Here is a 19,193-nt window from a genome sequence, read left to right as displayed (position 1 = left end):
AAGAAAACCCAAATTTCCTTGAGAGTTCTCAATACCCTCATCCTCTAGACAAACTATGAACAAAGTATACAGGTTGGGCAAGTGAGCCTTTTGGACAACCATAAGGTTTGCGCCTTTTCCCAGATTTTGTCCAGATTTGGACCTTTTGCTCTTTCCTCCGAAAACCATTTTATTGCTCCTGCCGATTGTGAATTTCGAAGACTATATTTTGGGAAGTACAATAACAAAATTCAACTTAAGCTTACATGCCCATTTATTTGAATTAAACACAATCAAATAGTAATTAACAAAATAAATCGATATTCATAGAAATTTATTATAACAAAAATTGTAACAGTATAAAGTCCCTTTATTTTGTTGCTTGTTTGAAACTCATCGCTTTGGCCTTTTGTCCTCTGCCTCGACCACCTCGATTACGATTCTACAATTTGAAAAAAAATGTAGTTGTACCTGGATGAAACGGACTATGGATTTAAATTCCTGATAAAGGAATAAGGGGCTTTGATGGGGTATGCATCATTTGAGTTCAAAAATTAAACGTTTTCATGTCCTGTATTCTTTTTTAACCAACCAAATGGCGGATGTGAATATGTGATGTTTGACTTACCTTGCCCCTAAACTTCGAATTGAACTGTTTTTTCTGTTCGCCACGTCCTGCTCCACCCTGAAACTGTTTAAAGTCGACCGTCGCGTAATCGTAAGCGTTAAACTCCTCCGATTGATTGTGCTCTTCTTTTGCTGGCGGTTTCTTATTTTTATTGTTATTTTTCGAACGTTTGTTTTTATTTTTGTTCGCTTTATTTGGTGCTTTTGGTTTGTCATTAGTCGGATCTACAAAGTAAAACGTGATTTCATTCCTAACGCACCATCAATGTTTCATTCAAAGTTTACGACTTACAGAGTTATTAATACTAAGTAAAAAAAAATGGTCTACCTTGCGTTATGCTGTCTTGGTGCATAGAGTTTTGTTGGTTCCTACTGCAAAAGTCAATAATAAATCGGTTTTAATTAAATTACATTTTTCACTAATTAAAACTCACTTTTTGCCCTTCTTTTTCGGACTAAACTTCTTTTTACTGCTACCATCCGTTCTACAATTATCAGAGACCTTGCTTGGTCCAGGATCTGCTTCGCACGATTTCCTCTTGGCACTATTCCGCTCCGCGGCGCTCTTATCAACATTAGTGTGAAGTTTGATCTTGAAGTTGGGCAAAGGCGTTTGCACGTTGTGCTCGAGTTCAGCACACTCCAAAGGGTCCATCGGGGATTCGTCCCGTTTCCGTTTTTTACTGCCGCCCATTTCTAGTAGCGACATTTTTTTCGGGGAGTGTGTCGACGCTTCGGTCGGTAACGCTTGACGGGCCAACGATAAAAAGTGCTCTCGGATCTACAATTTAAATTTTAGCCAATCAAAATCGTTCTTATTCTCATACTTTAACTACTCTTAAAATGATTATTTAAAAATGAGCTATTCTAAATGAATTTATTTTATAAAGAGCATTTTGTATGTTATCTAAAATAATACATATCATATATAAGTCATAGACTTTTGAGCCAAAAATTTTTGCTCTTAACGTTAAGATATTAAAAAATTATTTATTATTTAAGTCTTTGAATTATCTTTAATTACGTATCTGTAATTTCGTTATTAATCAGCATAAATTACAAAACATATTTGATGATCAAGCTGTAGAAGTATTACAAGACACAGTACTGAGTACGCTACTCTTTACTATTTATATAAATGGGTTATTGGAGCTAGAACATGGAGGTGATGTGTCTTTTTTGGTAGATAATACTGTATGAAGTTAAATCATGGGAATAGACCAGAGAAATTGCTAAAAAAAAGAATTGTATGTAAGAGTATAAATAAAATTTCTAATGTTTTAGTCAATTTGTGTAGTGTTTTTATTTCAAACCTTCCCTTAGATCAAAAGCCTCTAGATTACTATTTACAATAAACAAAATAATATTGATTGTTCTTTCAATTTTAAGCTGATCGAGAACTATATGTACAATATCATTTAATAAATAAAGAGGTTGGCTTTTGGATAGGACTCTCTCGACATAACTCTTCTTGATCTTTGTATTCCTCATGTGTATGACTATATTACTCATATAATAATGGTCACTTCAATGAGTGTGCTATCAATTCTCTCCCAAGTTTTGGATATACATACAAGTGTGAGAACATATTAACAAATTTTCGATACTACCACATAAATAATCTCGATTTCGAAGTGGCACAACAATAATATGACGGCGTTAAGTACTATTGGATTTTACTAAGGCGTTTGATGTTGTCAATCACGAAATACTTGCTACATTGCATAGGATTTTTAAATAATGTCCAAATGTTAATAAAATCATTTCTAACTAATAATTGGTACTATAGTATTCTATAATTCTATTGTATACTATAAATCTATTGTATCTTGGAAAGGATTGGTTGCACGTGACGCTTTTATATTGAATTCATAATTCAAAACACTATTTTTTTTTTGTGTGTTATTGTACTCAGAATCAGGTATGGTGATGCCGTAAGGCGAAACATGTAACCTAACTAATGGACGCTACATTTGTGAGACTTTGACTTTAAGTTTATTTTTCTTCTTGTTAAATATTAAATTCATATTTTATTATTAATGATTCTTTGGTAAATGTTATACAATTTTTAATGATTTTTTTTTAAATCAGACTTATTTTAGATGTCAAAGTCAAAATATACTTTATTTGCAAAGTTTACAGACTTGTGCTAAAAGCTTGCTGATCCTAGAATTTATAATACAAGCATTTATTTGGTTATACAGGATACAGGACAAAAACAGAATACAGAATCGATTTTGATTGTACATAGAAGCATATTTTATATAATCAAAGAAAAAACCAAGAAAGAAGAAAAGAAAAGGCGAGAACCAACATAAAACAAGAATAATAAAAAAAATAAAATAAATTTGATCAACAGACCAACACCACACAGATACCTTAATGCTTTTTTCTGAATAGTAAAAATTATGTTAAGGAGTCCCTTGGAGCACAAACCCCATAACGGATATGAGAGTCTATTAAGGCCAAATAAACTGAAGGAGCAAAGAATCCCCCCAACTTATGCCTGGCAACCCTGACTGCAAAACAACCAGAAGAAAGTTTAGCAGCGAGGCCCAAAACGTTGTTGTCAAACCTTAGACTTTCATTAATGAAGAGGCCGAAAAATCGACTCTGGCTCGGCTCATTAAACAAAAAACCCTCTACATTACACTTAAAGCCCAAAACAAAAGTCTTATCAACATTGAATACAAGCTGATTGCAGATGCACCACTCTTTAGTTTTGTGAAGGTCCTCTACTATGAGAGAACTGACTACTTTTTGATCTTTGTTATGCCACAGAATTGTAGTATCATCGGCAAACTGAACCACTAGTAAGTCCATGCAGTGATAGAGAGCTTAAGTGATTAACGTATAATAAAAATAAAATAGGACCTAACACTGACCCTTGAGGTACACCACATTTAAGATGTGCTATCCCTGTTGCAACCACACTCTGTATGGCTTCAACCACCCCCAAAGTCACTCCCTTAAATCCGTAAAAATCAAGCTTGGACAGCAGTATTCCATGATCCACAGAATCGAAGACCTTGGACAGATCACAGAACATCGCTGCTGCAGCCTCCTTGGAGTTCATAGATAGATACACACTCTCCAAGAATCTGAAAATGGCATCCTGTGTGCCCTTAGATGACTGAAATCCATACTGATTAGGGGACAGCACATTGTATTTGGTCAAAAAAGAGACAATTGTCTTTTTTGCAAGCCGCTCAAGCACCTTGGAGAGGGTAGACAAAATTGATATGGGACGGAAGTTAGAGGGTCGGTCCAAGCTACCACCCTTATGAAGAGGGATAATCATAGCTTCCTTTAAACAGGATGGGAAGAAAGGACTGATTGATTGCCCAAACCAAAGCACCTAAAGCGCTCGCAGGCAAAAGTGACAGCAGACGTGAATAGATACCATCGGAACCCGAAGACCTATGATTCTTCAAGCACTGAATTGTTTCAAGGACCTCGGTGGCATCAACAGGGTGGAAAAAGAATGATTGGTTGATAGCATTCCGATTAAGATACTGCAATGGATCGCCGTCACTGGCAACTGCTTCCAGTAACTTCTCAGCAATATTAGAAAAATAGTCATTGAAATCATTGGGCCCCAAGTCCGATTCAACTAACCGCCGACGAGAAGATTGCCTACATTCGTTAATGATTAACCAACTTTCCTTCTGTCTGTTACCGGACGAATCTAAGGGCTCATTGTAATACAGTTCCTTTCTGACTTTTATCACATGCCTATACATTTTCCGATAATCCTGAAAATAAGACCTGATGAATTGATTGTCAATAGATTTGCGAAGCATCGCAAATTTTGGGCAGATGTTTTTAGTCCAGCGGTGATCCATGGTTTTCGTCTCTTGGATTTAAGTCTAACCAAGGGAAAGCAGATATTTATTTTATCACGTAATGTATAATAAAAGGAAGAAAATGGTTGTGGAGCAGCCCGAATCGCATTCCAGTTAACAGACGAAATGGATTGAGAAAATAAATTCAAATTGTTCCCACTAAACACTCTCCCAATGCGGCGGCCAGATTTGTTTTTAAAGTCACCAGGGAATTGGACATACACCCCCTCGTGATCCGATATACCCACTGAGTGCACTGAACAGGTAACACCGTTCAAATTACTGCAGAAATAATCAATAGAGGACGAAATACGAGTGGGTGCATTAACATGCATGGTGAGTGCAAATGATTTGAAGATTCCATCAAAAGAAATTCTTTGCGGTAAGGAAACCTCTGAATAATTAATATTAAAATCTCCAGCCAAGATAACACGCGAGTGAATAGGGAACTGGGACAGAAGACAATCTAACCTGTCAAGAAACACATTGATATCCCCAGAGGGCGGACGGTATATACAAATAACGTACATATTAAACAATTTACAAAAACACACCGAACACTCAAAAACCCGTTCAACTGAGGCATCACCAAACTTATCAACAGTACAGAAAAAGTTTTGAAAATGTCTCCTAATTAGAACAGCAGTCCCTCCTGGTAGAGAGTTTTGTCTATAATAAACTGACAGTGGTACATACTCATCAATACAAAAACATTCATTAGGTCTAAGCCAATGTTCTGTTAATATAACAATGTCAGGAAAATTAAAATTAGCAAGCAGAAGTTGAAGCTCATCCACCTTATTCCGACGGGATTGAATATTTAATAAAAATGCATTACAATGCTTAATTTTGATATTGCAGTTGAATGAAAGGGAGCTTCAACCTCTACGGTATCATCTATAAAAAAGAGTCAGAACCAGTCACACGCTCAGACGCAGTTCCCACGCTTTCGACAAAATCAGGTGATCTAATTAGTTTTAGATTCTTAGAATTATACAGTGGGTCTAGAAATTTTTTTTTTTATGTGGCCATGTAATATACAAGCCAAATCAGCAAAATGATTAGCATAATTGCATTCAAGTATTCGACTTAGGTCAATGTTGTTTTTATGGAAAGCTTTATATAATGACAGATTACTATTATATACAAGACTGCAACTTGGTCCAAAACAAGGGCTTGTTTTTACAGGGAATGATAAAATCGTTAATAATAGATGTAGGAGAATAATATGTTCCGTTCAACTACAAGATCACCAAATCGTTCTTGGTAAAATTGGAAGCAAGAGCTGAAGCAGTTAGTACCAAATCACGAGTTTAGAAAATATCGAATGTTGTACACATGTCCCATTTTGTTACGTAAAAGCTTAAGAAACAATCTATTACATTTTCCAGCTACAAACAGAAGCTTTGGACGAAAATCATCATGTTTATTGATCTCAGTACACACATTCCTGGAGTCAGTGACTGTTGGTACCAACTGAGTTTTCAAGAGCCCAATCTCCAAAAGGTGGCTTTCTTATAGAAGTCACCATCCCTTCATTAATAGAAGAATACTCATCAACATCTCTTTGTAGCAAAGAAAGTTGATGTTTATATGCAAGACTCTCGTTTTATATAGCGTGAATGTTGGTAATTAGGTCCTTATTTAAATCCGTTAATTTGTCCATCTTGAGTGAAAGATCCATTTTTTCCTGTTCCAGAGACTTAACCAACAAATTCAGATCTTAGTCTTAAAATTGTCAATCTCGTAACTAAGTTCATCATTTTTTTTTAATTGAGAATATCAAGTGTCGGTGAAAACTTTCTTTCCGCTTCAAATACTTCATCCTCAAAAACCAGTGTATGTATTCGCTAAATTTACGTTTAAATAGGAATATAAGAACCAAACTATTTGAACTTTGACACTTATTGCGCAATTTGAACGATTATTTTATTTTGCATGCATATCCAATGAAAACCTTATGACTGTTCTACTTCTACAGAAATTTTGGGTTTTTGATAGTTATTGCTTATTTACGATTGGATATTAAATTCATATATTTTTTTTAAATTTTGAAACTAAAAGACAAATGTGAATTTATTTACCAAATTCACATTTTTTAAGGGGAAAAGGGTATACAAAAAAAAGGGTAAATAACTAGGTAAAGAAGTAAACCTAAATAAAGACATTCTCTTTATTGTGAAAATTTTCTTGTGAATTTATTCGCTAAATTCACATTTTCAAGGCGCAAAACTCCAAACATAAAAAAAACATAAGACAAAGATATAAATGGAAGGATTCGATTTTTTTCTCTTTTTCTATAACACACTTTCATTTTGCTATTACTGTCTGGATCTTCTGAAAATTGTGTTTTCCTGGTTTAGTTTGGACAATGCGAGTGAGACAACATCAATTTATCACCCTTTTCTATGATATGTCAGAGTGAGATAAGGATTAAAATATGAGACTCGATTTTTTTCTATTTTTCTATATCACCCTTTCATTTCGCTATTACTGTCTAAATCTTCCGAAAATTGTGTTTTCCTGGCATAATTTGGACAATGTGAGTTAGACAAAATCAATGTATCACCCTCGTCTGTGATATGACAAAATTAGATAAATATGTCAATTGTCACAGATTTTCCAAAGATTAAGAAGTGACCTATTTTGAGGAGCAAGACAGTTCTTATTAAATAAAGTAATATCGAACTTATTGAACCACCCTCGTACAATATGTTAACGAACGTACTGGACAAATTTTATGTAATTTTAAAATAGGCGACTAAAGTTACTTACTGATTCAATTCTCTCTTCGTCGGTACGTTCCTCCTGCGTACCACCATCTTTATCGCGTTTCGTCTCCTCTTCCAACTTCTTACGCTCTTCCGCTATCTTTCTCTCTCTGCTTTCGATAAATGGTTTAACCAAAGTGTACCTCTCGAATGGGCCCAGGAACTTGAAGTTTTCTTTGAACTTTCGAAGTTTTTCAATACTGCTTTTTTCCTTCTATAAAATGTATATTAGATTACGCAATTATTGAACTAAAAACTCACCTCAATAACTTCATTGATAGCACTATTAAACACCGAACAAATCGATTTGGTGTGCTCCCATTGGTGTTTAGCGGTCAGGAGACTTTTTATGTCCTGTTTTTCTGGGGACCTTAGTAGCGTGGGTAAATCGTCTCGAAACTCGTCGGATTTTGTTAAATCGTGAGGACAATGAAGGGGACTATCGATGTTAATTTTTGTCATTTTCTTTGTCGATCCTCTCGCTCTGGTTGGCTCCTTCAGTATGGGCTGTAAAGATGCACCATTCAAGCAAATACTATTAAGTTCATACTGAGTGACTCTATACCTCTTCGAATGGTTGCTCTAAAGCTTTTAAGATTATCTTGTGAATCTCTAGTAAGTTCGCACGCAATAGCGGAGGTACTGGACTACAGCACGCCAAGATGCCTTGCATTTCTTTCGGTAAACGACCGGATATTTCTAGTAGCATGTTGTTGGGCAAGACATATCTAAAAGTGGAGAAAACTTGTCTATATCATTTTATTTGGTTGTTTTGTGCATAGTAATGAAGAGAAATGCATTGGCATTAGTATGTGTAAAATGTGCTAAATTATTTTCATCTGAAGTTAAAGTTCAAGAGCAGCCTACTAATCCAGTCCAACTTACACATACACTACTCCAAGGAACAATCATAACCTTAAACTATTGATTTACTAAAGAAACAATAATTAATAAACGTGGAAACCAAGGTCTCTCGAACCAAGTCTTACAGTTCTAAGGTAAATTAAACAAAAGTTGTATTTCAAATCACATACAGAGCCTTTGAACTTTACCTTAATTAAAATAAAACTTGTGACATATCAAAAAGAGGCATTATTATAACAGGGCATATATTATATTGAATAAAAGATATAGTTAACACAAATTAAAAAACCTCAATTTTATTGTAGGATTAAATGAAGATTTAAATATGGAGGGTGCTGTAACTGATGTATACATCCATTAAAAATATGGAACTCGTAAATTCTATGGAAATTTCAGTGCGACTAATGAAGAATAAAAATGTTTTTTAAAATTATTTATCAAGACAAAGTTTCCCTATTTATGAAAATTTACGAATCCGTTTAGGTGTCAAAATTTTTTTCATAAAACTGCCAGCAATGAGCTTTCATGTGACTCTTGTTACGAACATTGTATAAACTGTAAAAAAGTCAATACGAATGAAATTATAATGATAATGATAATAAAACAACCGACTCAAATTCTTTGGTATAAATTATTTTATTACTTAGGGGAGGCTGGCCTAAAATGACATACTAGGGAAAAACAACATAGCTACAAAATCTCCAACTTGGCAACACTATTTTTCGGAATAACTTTATGTCAATAGTGTCCCGGCATGTCTTTATATTAAGCGTATTAAAAATATCGAGATTAGTTTGGCATTAACGTTCATAGGGCGTGCTTCGTATTTTTTCAAGTCTACAAAATGTTTGTGTTTTAAAACAGAAGATTTAACTAAAGTATTTAAAGTTTAATTTTTTACGCTCTAACCTAATTACCGGTATGTATTAATCTTATTTATTGGTAAAATAACAACATTTTAACATTTTTTTTGATAAATAACATTTTTATAAATAAACATGTGTTTGTGGTACAAGGTGTGGCATTTTGCCCTTATTTTTTTACAGTTTCTCAAAATGAATTGTTTCTTCTTATTTTTTTTAGAATGGTTGGAAATTACTCAAGAAAATCCACGCGTCAGTCTTGGGATCCGTTACAGATGCAAAAAGCTATTGCGGCAGTACAAAATGGAGAAATGGGCTGGCTCAAAGCTTCAAAAACATTTGGCGTACCCCAGGCTACGCTAAGAAGACGAGCATCGGACAAAAATAAAAGAGTCAAAGCTACTGATAAGGGTCTAGGCCGATACGAAACCACGTTTTCCGTAGAGTTGGAGAGGGACCTAGTTCAAAATATCAAATTATTGGAATCTTGTTTATTTGGTTTATCATGCGATGAATCAGTTCGTTCCTTGGCGTATCAACTGGCAGAAAGAAATGGAATTGCACACAGGTTCAACTCAACTACTAAAATGCCTGGTTGGGATTGGCTACGTGCATTTAGGTCCAGAAACCCCGATATATCTCTTAGAAAGCCTGAAGCTACTTCGGCCGATAGAGCACAATCCTTCAATAAACCGCAAATTGCTAATTTTTTTAGAACTTTTCAAGAGACAATAATTGAAAAAGAGCTTATCAACCCCACGCCCATTTAGAATGTAGACGAATCTGGCCTGTCTACTGTCCAAAAACCTAGCCGAATACTTACTACCAAAGGTCGAAAACAAGTTGGCTTAATTTCAAGTGCTGAAAGGGGGCAGCATATTACAGCTGCTGTGGTTTGCATGAGCGCAGCAGGAGCCTATATTCCCCCATCATTAATTTTTCCCAGAAAAAACTGGAAAAAGGAACTGACCGACGAGGCTGCCTTAGGTACATTGGGAATAGCTCAGAAGACAGGCTGGAAGACGGGCGAGATTTTTCTAAAATGGATGCAACATTTTAGAGAATATTCTAATCCTTCAAAGGCAAATAAAGTGTTACTTCTGATTGATGGTCATGCTAGCCATAAAACTCTAGATGTTACAAGATTTGCTAAAGAAAATGAAATAGAAATGATATGTTTCCCACTTCATTGCACCCACCGGCTGCAACCTTTAGATGTGTGCTTTTTTGGGCCATTAAAAACATTTTATGATCAAGAAGTTACAAAATGGCTGAAATGTCATCCAGGCAGAACTGTTTCTTCATATCAGATTGGCGGGTTATTTGCTGCAGCATATGGAAAAGCAGCTAAACCCAGATATATTTCCTGATTATCTGTTTAACCCTGCAATGGTCACAGATAGATATCAAGATGGTGGCTAACCATTCGTTGAATATAAACAATATTTCAGTTATTCGCCCACAAGACATTTCCCCCCTTCCAAGTTCATCCGGGATACAGGCAAACCCAAGAAAGCGGAAGGCAGAAGGAACCAAAGTGCTTACGAGTACCCCAATATTAGAGGAACTTAAAGCTAGAGAAGCGGAAAAACAAGCTACTGAAACGAACCAAAAAAAAATTAACTCATTTAGTTGAAAGCCCTGAAAGTTTAAAAGAAGTTATTCAAATCAAAGAAGTTGCCAAAGAAAGTAAAAACCGCATAACACGTAAGGCTGCCATATAGTAGCATCCGAACACTTTGTCCCAATGGACGAAAACTCTGATAATAAAGAGCCGTTTCAAGATGAAGACGACGAAGATGATCCACCCTGCCTATATTGTAACAGTTTGTACTCTATGTCCAAGTCCAAGGAAACATGGGTTAGATGTCAATCGTACTCGAAATGGGCACATTGTGAGTGTGCTGGTATTTCTAAAAGAAGCAAACAATATGTATGTGAACTTTGTTAGTTAGTTTTTAAATGTACCTATGTAAGTTTCTTATGTCATTTTACCCAAGTATGCTCGGGTAAGATGACACATTTACATATTTCTTTTTATAATTTTTTCGCCAGGATTATTCATTTATTTTAAAAAAATTAGGTTATATTCTTATTATAAACCTTTAGTATTATAAATTACTAATGATTTTGTATGTTTACATTAAAAGAGTAAAAAATGAATAAGCAAAAATAAAGTGGTATGTCATTTTAGGTCAGTCTCCCCTTCAGGCACCCTTGTGAGAAAAATATCAATGTTTTGAGGATGTTTAGTGCATAGATTTTAATAATTTTTTCAGAAAATACTTGAAAAGTCCTTAAGAGTATCCCAGATATTAATAATTACAACATTTTAACCATTAGAACTAGAGATATTGACTTGCCAGTAAGAGACAAATTATTTTGTTTCTTCCAGGCACTCCTGTAACAAAACTGTCAATATCTTGATTCTTAGTCAATGGATTTTAATAATTTTTTCAGGAAATACTTGAAAAGTCCTTAAGAGTATCCCAGATATTAATAATTACAACATGTTAACCATCAGAACTCGAGATATTGACTTTCCAGTAAGAGACAAATTATTTTATTTCTTCCAGGCACTCCTGTGAGAAAACTTGATTTTTAGTGTATAAAATTTAATGGTTTTCTTCAGAAAATTTTAAAAAAGCCATTATATTTTAACTGCCATATCTCAATATTTTCTAGTAGTATAAGTTTATTATAAGTTCGTGTGCATATTTCCATTCAATGTGTTTTGCAGCAGTTAATCACTCCTACAATAGAACTTAAAATAACTTTAATAAACATCCTATTATGCCCATAAGAGTAACTCCAATCAAGTGCAATCTATTGGCAACTCCTATACTTACACAGGAAAAATGTCTTTATGTTTTATTTCTATTATGTTAATCAAATAATAGGATTTTGTTTTTGTCTTAGTCACATGTCATTATTAGATTCAAGCATAATAACTGCACATAGACATTTTTATATTGCTGTGTAATATGATAAACTATTATTGAATAGTGTAACATGTGAGTTTGTCTTGTTCTATTCTATTCTACTATATGATAAAATGGTTTTAGTACAAAGGGACAACTATAACAGTCACGCAAAGCATCAAGGAAGGATGCTAATGAACTACCAGAATTGATCCTCACAAGAGAAGAAGTTTCCAGTTAAGGACCAATTGAACAGCATAATAAAACACAAAAGTTTAAGACTAGAAAAAGACAATACCGGAGAATACTGTAAACGCGAACTTTAAATATCCACGTTCTCACTCACCCAGTACTTTCATCTTCACTTCTAGCCAGTCGATCCCTCCACTTGTAAATTTCCCTCAGAGCAAACAGCTGCCTGTTATCGAAATTCCTGTGACACCTCCGGTAAAACTCCATGTGACTCTGCACGTTCCAAATCGGTTTCAAGTATCTCTAAAACGAATTTCACGTTTTTCAATTTTCAACCCCCTCAAAAACGTATCGCTTTTACTTTTAGACATAACGCGGTACTTTGCCCGATAACCGCCTTCAACAGATTACTTTTTCCGTTTCCTTTGTCGATCAACTCGTTCCTCATGTTTTGATAAATGTATATCAAGTAATGGGTGTCTTCTCGCGCGTAATTTTTTAATTCCGTGGGTAAGGGACGTATCCGCCAATCGGCCAATTGGAACTGTTTATTCGGCGTAAAACTACAAAAGCGTCTCATCAGATACGCCAATGATAACCCGGAATAACCGAGTTGTTTGGCCGCCTGGTGAGTGTCGAACATATTGACCACGTAGAGGGATAAGTCCCTTTGGAGCCAAGGGATGTCCGAGTCGGCACCATGAAAAATCTGGAATTTTACAGTTTGTATGTTAATCAGGCCAATTACTAACAAATATTATTTGGATACACAGATTTATTAACAAGTGAAATAAGAAAAACTTTACCTTAGTTATACTGGGTTTAGTAAACACTTCATTCAAAACCCACAAGTCGTTCCTCAAAGCTAAAGCGTCGATCAAATAATCCTTTTCGGGGGTAGAAATTTGCACTAGACACGTTATCCCCATAAAAGATCTATACGAATGATGTTCCACGTCAACAGCAATAAACTGGAACTTCTGTAGATCCTCTAGCAATTCGGGAAGTTGCTCTGGCGTATTGATTTCTATGAGCGGAGTATTTTGGATGGGTTTCGGTGGGGTTATTTCAGTTTTTTTTAGTAAATTTTCTGCCGGGGTGAATCTGTCTAGTTCAAACTCGTAAGGGTGAGAAAACCTATAATATTTTAATAATAAATACGAAACTCAGTAAGGTTAATAGTTTACTTACTCCTTTCCATTTTCAGTTTCCTCTAAAAAGATTGCTAAAGGCTTAAGGGAGTTTGGTTTGTCCCTTATCCTCGGCTCCCAAGGATAATCGTTATTATTATTTATCTTATCCTTGAAAAACTTTTGAGGCCTCAGGATGTTCTCTCCTGCCAGAAGGCGTATAGTGGTTGCATTCGTTTTAGTTGAAGTATCCTATAGAAATGGGGTAAATGAATAATTTCTCATGCTCACAAGAAACAATTTTTTTATTAAAATTACTTAAAAACAGTGTTTGAGCCACGGTCGCTAAAGAAATAACAAATCACAACAAACTAAATATATATACACATTTCTAATTAAATTCTAGGTTGAATCATTGAATTAATTTCATTATTCCAGGCAGTTGAATCAAGGATCAATTTTTTAAGATATTTGTCAAATTTCAGGTAGTTCAGTTCATTTTTCATTAAATTCCAGGTTGAATCATGGAAATAATTTCATTATTCCAGGCAGTTGAGCCAAGGATCACTTTTTCAAGAATTTTGTCAAATTTCAGGTAGTTCAGTTCATTCCTCATTAAACTCCAGGTTGAATCATTGAATTAATTTCATTATTCCAGGCAGTTGAATCAAGGATCAATTTTTTAAGATATTTGTCAAATTTCAGGTAGTTCAGTACATTCTTCATTAAATTCCAGGTTGAATCATTGAATTAATTTCATTATTCCAGGCAGTTGAATCAACAATTAATTTTTCCAGAAATTTGCCAAATTTTAAGGCTCAACTGCCTGGAATATTGAAATTAATTCCATTATTCAACTGAGTGGAATTCAGTGAATAATGAACTAACTAAATTGCCTGAAAGTTCTGAAAAATTGAATGCTGCCTGGAAATTAACAGAAAATCACCAAATCAGACTTAACTGTAAAAAAATCCAGAAATCCACTATTTGATTTCCTTAAATTTCATAACGACTTTAGAGAAATGATAGTCAAAAATTGTGAGATGACCAGTTAATTTTTCCAAGCAGTTGAAAGTGTTCAACTGCCTGGAAAAGATCAATGACCACTTGAACTACTTGGTAGGACAAAAAAAAAGTTGACAATCTTCCAGACAGTTTAATTAACTGGTTGATCCTTGTGGATAAAACTCCCTCTAACTCTGGAAATTTGTGAGGTCCAAGGATTCTTTGTATCTCAAATTAAAATCTTATTTGAATATTAAAATCCAGATCAAAGCATTCAATGTATCGATCAACTTTTATATCTAAACAGAATTTGTAAAATCATCTATATCTCTCACTCTTCCAGGTAATTGCATTAGGTAGAATGAGACAAAAATGACTTCAACTGCCTGGAAATAAGGCATAATTTCTCTCACTCTTCCAGGCAGTTGAAATTAGTTAGAAAGAGACAAATAAAAAAAGATACTGTTTGGTCTATTCCGAGGCCTTTTTCTTATTGTTCTTCTCTTGTGGTCTTCACAGAATGTCTCATAGAGTTTTGCAAAAACAACAAAGGATTGCTTAGTTTCTGCATGAATCATTTTTGCAACAAAAGCAATTTATTGTTAAAAAGACTTTTACTTTTGCTTAAGTTTTGAGGTGAAAGTGATGATTTACCACAAATCCGCAGTCTCCATAGATTTTTTTACAGTCTCCCGCTACCATTGCTATTTATTATCTATAATACTTTTTTGTAATTTTTACTTTACATTTAAAATAACTAGCGGATCCTATGGTACCTCCATGAGGTGTAAAACAGATACTCAGTATGGTCAAAAATTATCGAAACCTTGACTAATTCCTCACAATTAGTACATACCCTCAAGAATTTATTGAAATAGTCAGAATCTTGTCTATTGCACTATTGTGATACAAATCTTTAAATAACCAGCTACGGTTTAATCCAGCTGAATATTTAATAAAGAAAACCCCATTTTATACATACAAATTCAAGCTATTAAAAATAAACTTACCTTAGTTACAATATTATCGGACATAGAAAACTTCACGTTACTCCTGTTCCAAGACCCATTAATATTAGCAGGTACTTGGGCGCTAACCGTATGCAACACAACGGGTTCATTAAAGAACTTCCTAATACCGTTCATTTCATCTATATCGTTGGCAATTCGCTCTAAAATGATATCGTTAGCATCTATGAGGATCTCCGTTTTCTTGTCGACGGTCTGGTTATAAATGTTGCCCCCGACTTCGGTTTTCTTCAATAAGTTAGAGATATTAGTCAAGATTTGGGCGGACTGACTTTTGTTAATGTTATTGAACGACTCGAAGGTTCTGTAAAAGTTTAAATCGTTGCCTGAAGGTAGTGCGTTGGCATGTTTGATGCCCTCCATAAGGATTTTGAACCCATCCTAAAGAGATACTGTAGTAGATAGTAAAGTAAAGAACCTTTTTAGGTATACATACCTTTGTAAAATCGTCTATGCTCTTATAACCTGGAATAATGTCGCTGGTTTCTTCGCTAGGAGGCATTGCAGTATTTTCATCTTCTACAGGGTTTTCTTGACCTTTTTCCTTTTCCATTTTATATTAAAAATTGGAAATAGTTTAATTACAACTTGTATAAAAAATCCTCTAGGTGCAAGACGCTTATAACCTAAAAGTTTAACCTCAAATAATTCGATGCAAGTGGCTCCTGGAACGCTGCTCGGGGATTTATAAGCGTTATATTCGATTTTTCATGTTATAAGATACGTACAGAAGAGTAAGAGAAATAAGTCTGGATCTTCTGGAAATTATGATCAATTGCCTAGTAAAATATTTCTATTACTTCCAGGCAGTTGAAGGAGAAAATCTAAAATGTTTTAAACCCAAACTGTGTATTTTAATTCTAGGCCCAACCCAAGGAGATCATCCAGTTTTTCACTCACTATTATTGAGTCCTGGATACTAACTGCCTAACAAACAAACCCAAAAACTGAGCCTGGAATGCAAGCGAACTTGTTCTTGGTTATGGCCTAGTGTTCACACTAGATTTTCAACGTCCAATAACCTCATCCTGAAGGGACATTGGGGTTTATATGTAAATTATCTTAGAGCATGCTTCAGGTTTGTTGCCAGAGATCCTTGTATAATCTTTTAAAAACGTCATGTCATATGTTGCAGAAGAATTACGTTATCAAGTGCCTGGAATTATTAAAATATTTCAATCACTTCCAGGCAGTTGAAGGAGGAAATCTAAAATGTTTTAAACCCAAACTGTGTATTTTAATTCCAGGCCCAACCCAAGAAGATCATCCAGTTTCTCACTAAGGGATATCCACTGTACATAATCCATTATTGAGTCCTGGATACTAACTGCCTAACAAACAAACCCAAAAACTCAGACTGGAATGCAAGCGAACTTGTTCTTGGTTATGGCCTAGTGTTCACATTAGATTTTCAACGTCCAATAACCTCATCCTGATGGGACATTGGGATTTAAGTGTAAATTATTTTAGAGCATGCTTCAGGTTTGTTTCCAGAGATCCTTGTATAATCTCTTAAACACGTCATGTCATATGTTGCAGAAGAATTACGTTATCAAGTGCCTGGAATTATTAAAATATTTCAATCACTTCCAGGCAGTTGAAAAAGAAAGCCTAAAATGTTTTAAACCCAAACTATGTATTTTAATTCCAGGCCCAACCCAAGAAGATCATCCAGTTTCTCACTAAGGGATATCCACTGTACATAATCGATTATTGAGTCCTGGATACTAACTGCCTAACAAACAAACCTAAAAACTCAGCCTGGAATGCAAGCGAACTTGTTCTTGGTTATGGCCTAGTGTTCACACTAGATTTTCAACGTCCAAGAACCTCATCCCGAACGGACATTGGGATTTAAGTGTAAATTATTTTAGAGCATGCTTCAGGTTTGTTGCCAGAGATCCTTGTATAATCTCTTAAACAGGTCATATATCATATGTTGCAGAAGAATTACGTTATCAAGTGCCTGGATTTATTAAAATATTTGAATCACTTCCAGGCAGTTGAAGGAGAAAATCTAAAATGTTTTAAACCCAAACTGTGTATTTTAATTCCAGGCCCAACTCAAGAAGATCATTCAGTTTCTCACTAAGCGATATCCACTGTACATAATCGATTATTGATTCCTGGATACTAACTGCCTAACAAACAAACCCAAAAACTCAGACTGGAATGCAAGCGAACTTGTTCTTGGTTATGGCCTAGTGTTCACATTAGATTTTCAACGTCCAATAACCTCATCCTGATGGGACATTGGGATTTAAGTGTAAATTATTTTAGAGCATGCTTCAGGTTTGTTTCCAGAGATCCTTGTATAATCTCTTAAACACGTCATGTCATATGTTGCAGAAGAATTACGTTATCAAGTGCCTGGAATTATTAAAATATTTCTATGACTTCCAGGTAGTTGAAGGAGGAAATCTAAAATGTTTTAAACCCAAACTGTGTATTTTAATTCCAGGCCCAACCCAAGGAGATCATCCAGTTTCTCACTAACGAATATCCACTGTACATAATCGATTATTGAGCCCTGGATACTAACTGCCTAACAAACAAACCCAAAAACTGACTGGAATGCAAGCGAACTTGTCCTTGGTTATGGCCTAGTGTTCACACTAGATTTTCAACGTCCAATAACCTCATCCTGAAGGGACATTGGGGTTTATATGTAAATTATCTTAGAGCATGCTTCAGGTTTGTTGCCAGAGATTTGTATAATCTTTTAAAAACGTCATGTCATATGTTGCAGAAGAATTACGTTATCAAGTGCCAGAAATTATTAAAATATTTCTATGACTTCCAGGTAGTTGAAGGAGGAAATCTAAAATGTTTTAAACCCAAACTGTGTATTTTAATTCCAGGCCCAACCCAAGGAGATCATCCAGTTTCTCACTAAGGGATATCCACTGTACATAATCGATTATTGAGTCCTGGATACTAACTGCCTAACAAACAAACCCAAAAACTCATCCTGGAATGCAAGCGAACTTGTTCTTGGTTATGGCCTAGTGTTCACACTACATTTTCAACGTCCAAGAACCTCATCCTGAAGGGACATTGGGATTTAAGTGTAAATTATTTTAGAGCATGCTTCAGGTTTGTTGCCAGAGATCCTTGTATAATCTCTTAAACACGTCATATATCATATGTTGCAGAAGAATTGCGTTATCAAGTGCCTGGAATTATTAAAATATTTCAATCACTTCCAGGCAGTTGAAAAAGAAAGCCTAAAATGTTTTAAACCCAAACTATGTATTTTAATTCCAGGCCCAACCCAAGGAGATCATCCAGTTTCTCACTAAGGGATATCCACTGTACATAATCGATTTTTGAGTCCTGGATACTAACTGCCTAGCAAACAAACCCAAAAACTCAGACTGGAATGAAAGCGAACTTTTTCTTGGTTATGGCCTAGTGTTCACACTATATTTTCAACGTCCAAGAACCTCATCCTGAAGGGAAATTGAGATTTCAGGTTTGTTTCCAGAGACCCTTGTATAATCTCTTAAAAACGTCATATATCATATAATGCAGAAGAATTACGTTGGCCAATCAACTGCCTGGAATTATGAAAAATATTTCAGTCACTTCCAGGCAGTTGAAGGAGGAAACATTGAAAGTCCAGGAAGACTTGCAAGACATGGACGTTTCAGAGAAATTACTGCCTGGAATTAGTTAATAGTTATGTATATTTCGTCCAGCATAGGAAGGATCTGGCATTGTTTTCTAATTCACTGCAGGGTACAAAGGGCTTTACCACATTCCAATTCTTTTGCCGACATAGATGACCTAAATTTAAATAATGAATTTAGTATTGCACGTAGGCAATTTTTACCAATTATTGAGTGCTATATTGCAGGGGAATTTTGATGTATGTACGTACGCATGTTAATTATTAAATAGACCGATGCAGAAACAGAATTCTCCAAATAAAACTGCGTAAATTTTTGTATAATTTACAGTGAGAA

The 19,193-nt window shown here is 35.0% G+C and overlaps 1 protein-coding gene and 1 long non-coding RNA gene across 2 annotated transcripts; one reads left to right on the top strand and one right to left on the bottom strand.

Moving 5' to 3' along the window:
• Nucleotides 1-235: 235 nt before the first annotated feature.
• Nucleotides 236-15,851, bottom strand: LOC126749439 (exosome component 10-like). Its single transcript, XM_050459134.1, has 13 exons — nucleotides 15,662-15,851; nucleotides 15,208-15,606; nucleotides 13,254-13,444; nucleotides 12,869-13,199; nucleotides 12,424-12,771; nucleotides 12,217-12,365; nucleotides 7,788-7,950; nucleotides 7,484-7,729; nucleotides 7,227-7,436; nucleotides 1,041-1,387; nucleotides 935-978; nucleotides 608-831; nucleotides 236-421 (listed from the first exon to the last, which is right to left on the bottom strand). Exons 1-13 carry the CDS (start codon nucleotides 15,776-15,778, stop codon nucleotides 350-352), a joined length of 2,841 nt encoding a protein of 946 aa, XP_050315091.1. The 5' UTR covers nucleotides 15,779-15,851; the 3' UTR covers nucleotides 236-349.
• Nucleotides 15,852-17,690: 1,839 nt separating this feature from the next.
• On the top strand, nucleotides 17,691-18,696 carry LOC126749442 (uncharacterized). The gene is made up of 4 exons (XR_007665059.1): nucleotides 17,691-17,919; nucleotides 17,975-18,028; nucleotides 18,087-18,321; nucleotides 18,493-18,696. It is a non-coding gene; the product is annotated as an uncharacterized LOC126749442 (long non-coding RNA).
• Nucleotides 18,697-19,193: the final 497 nt, after the last annotated feature.

The sequence above is a fragment of the Anthonomus grandis genome (genome assembly GCF_022605725.1).
Source record: "Anthonomus grandis grandis chromosome 1 unlocalized genomic scaffold, icAntGran1.3 Chromosome55, whole genome shotgun sequence".
NCBI lineage: Eukaryota > Metazoa > Arthropoda > Insecta > Coleoptera > Curculionidae > Anthonomus > Anthonomus grandis.
This window is presented reverse-complemented; position numbering and strand designations above follow the sequence as displayed.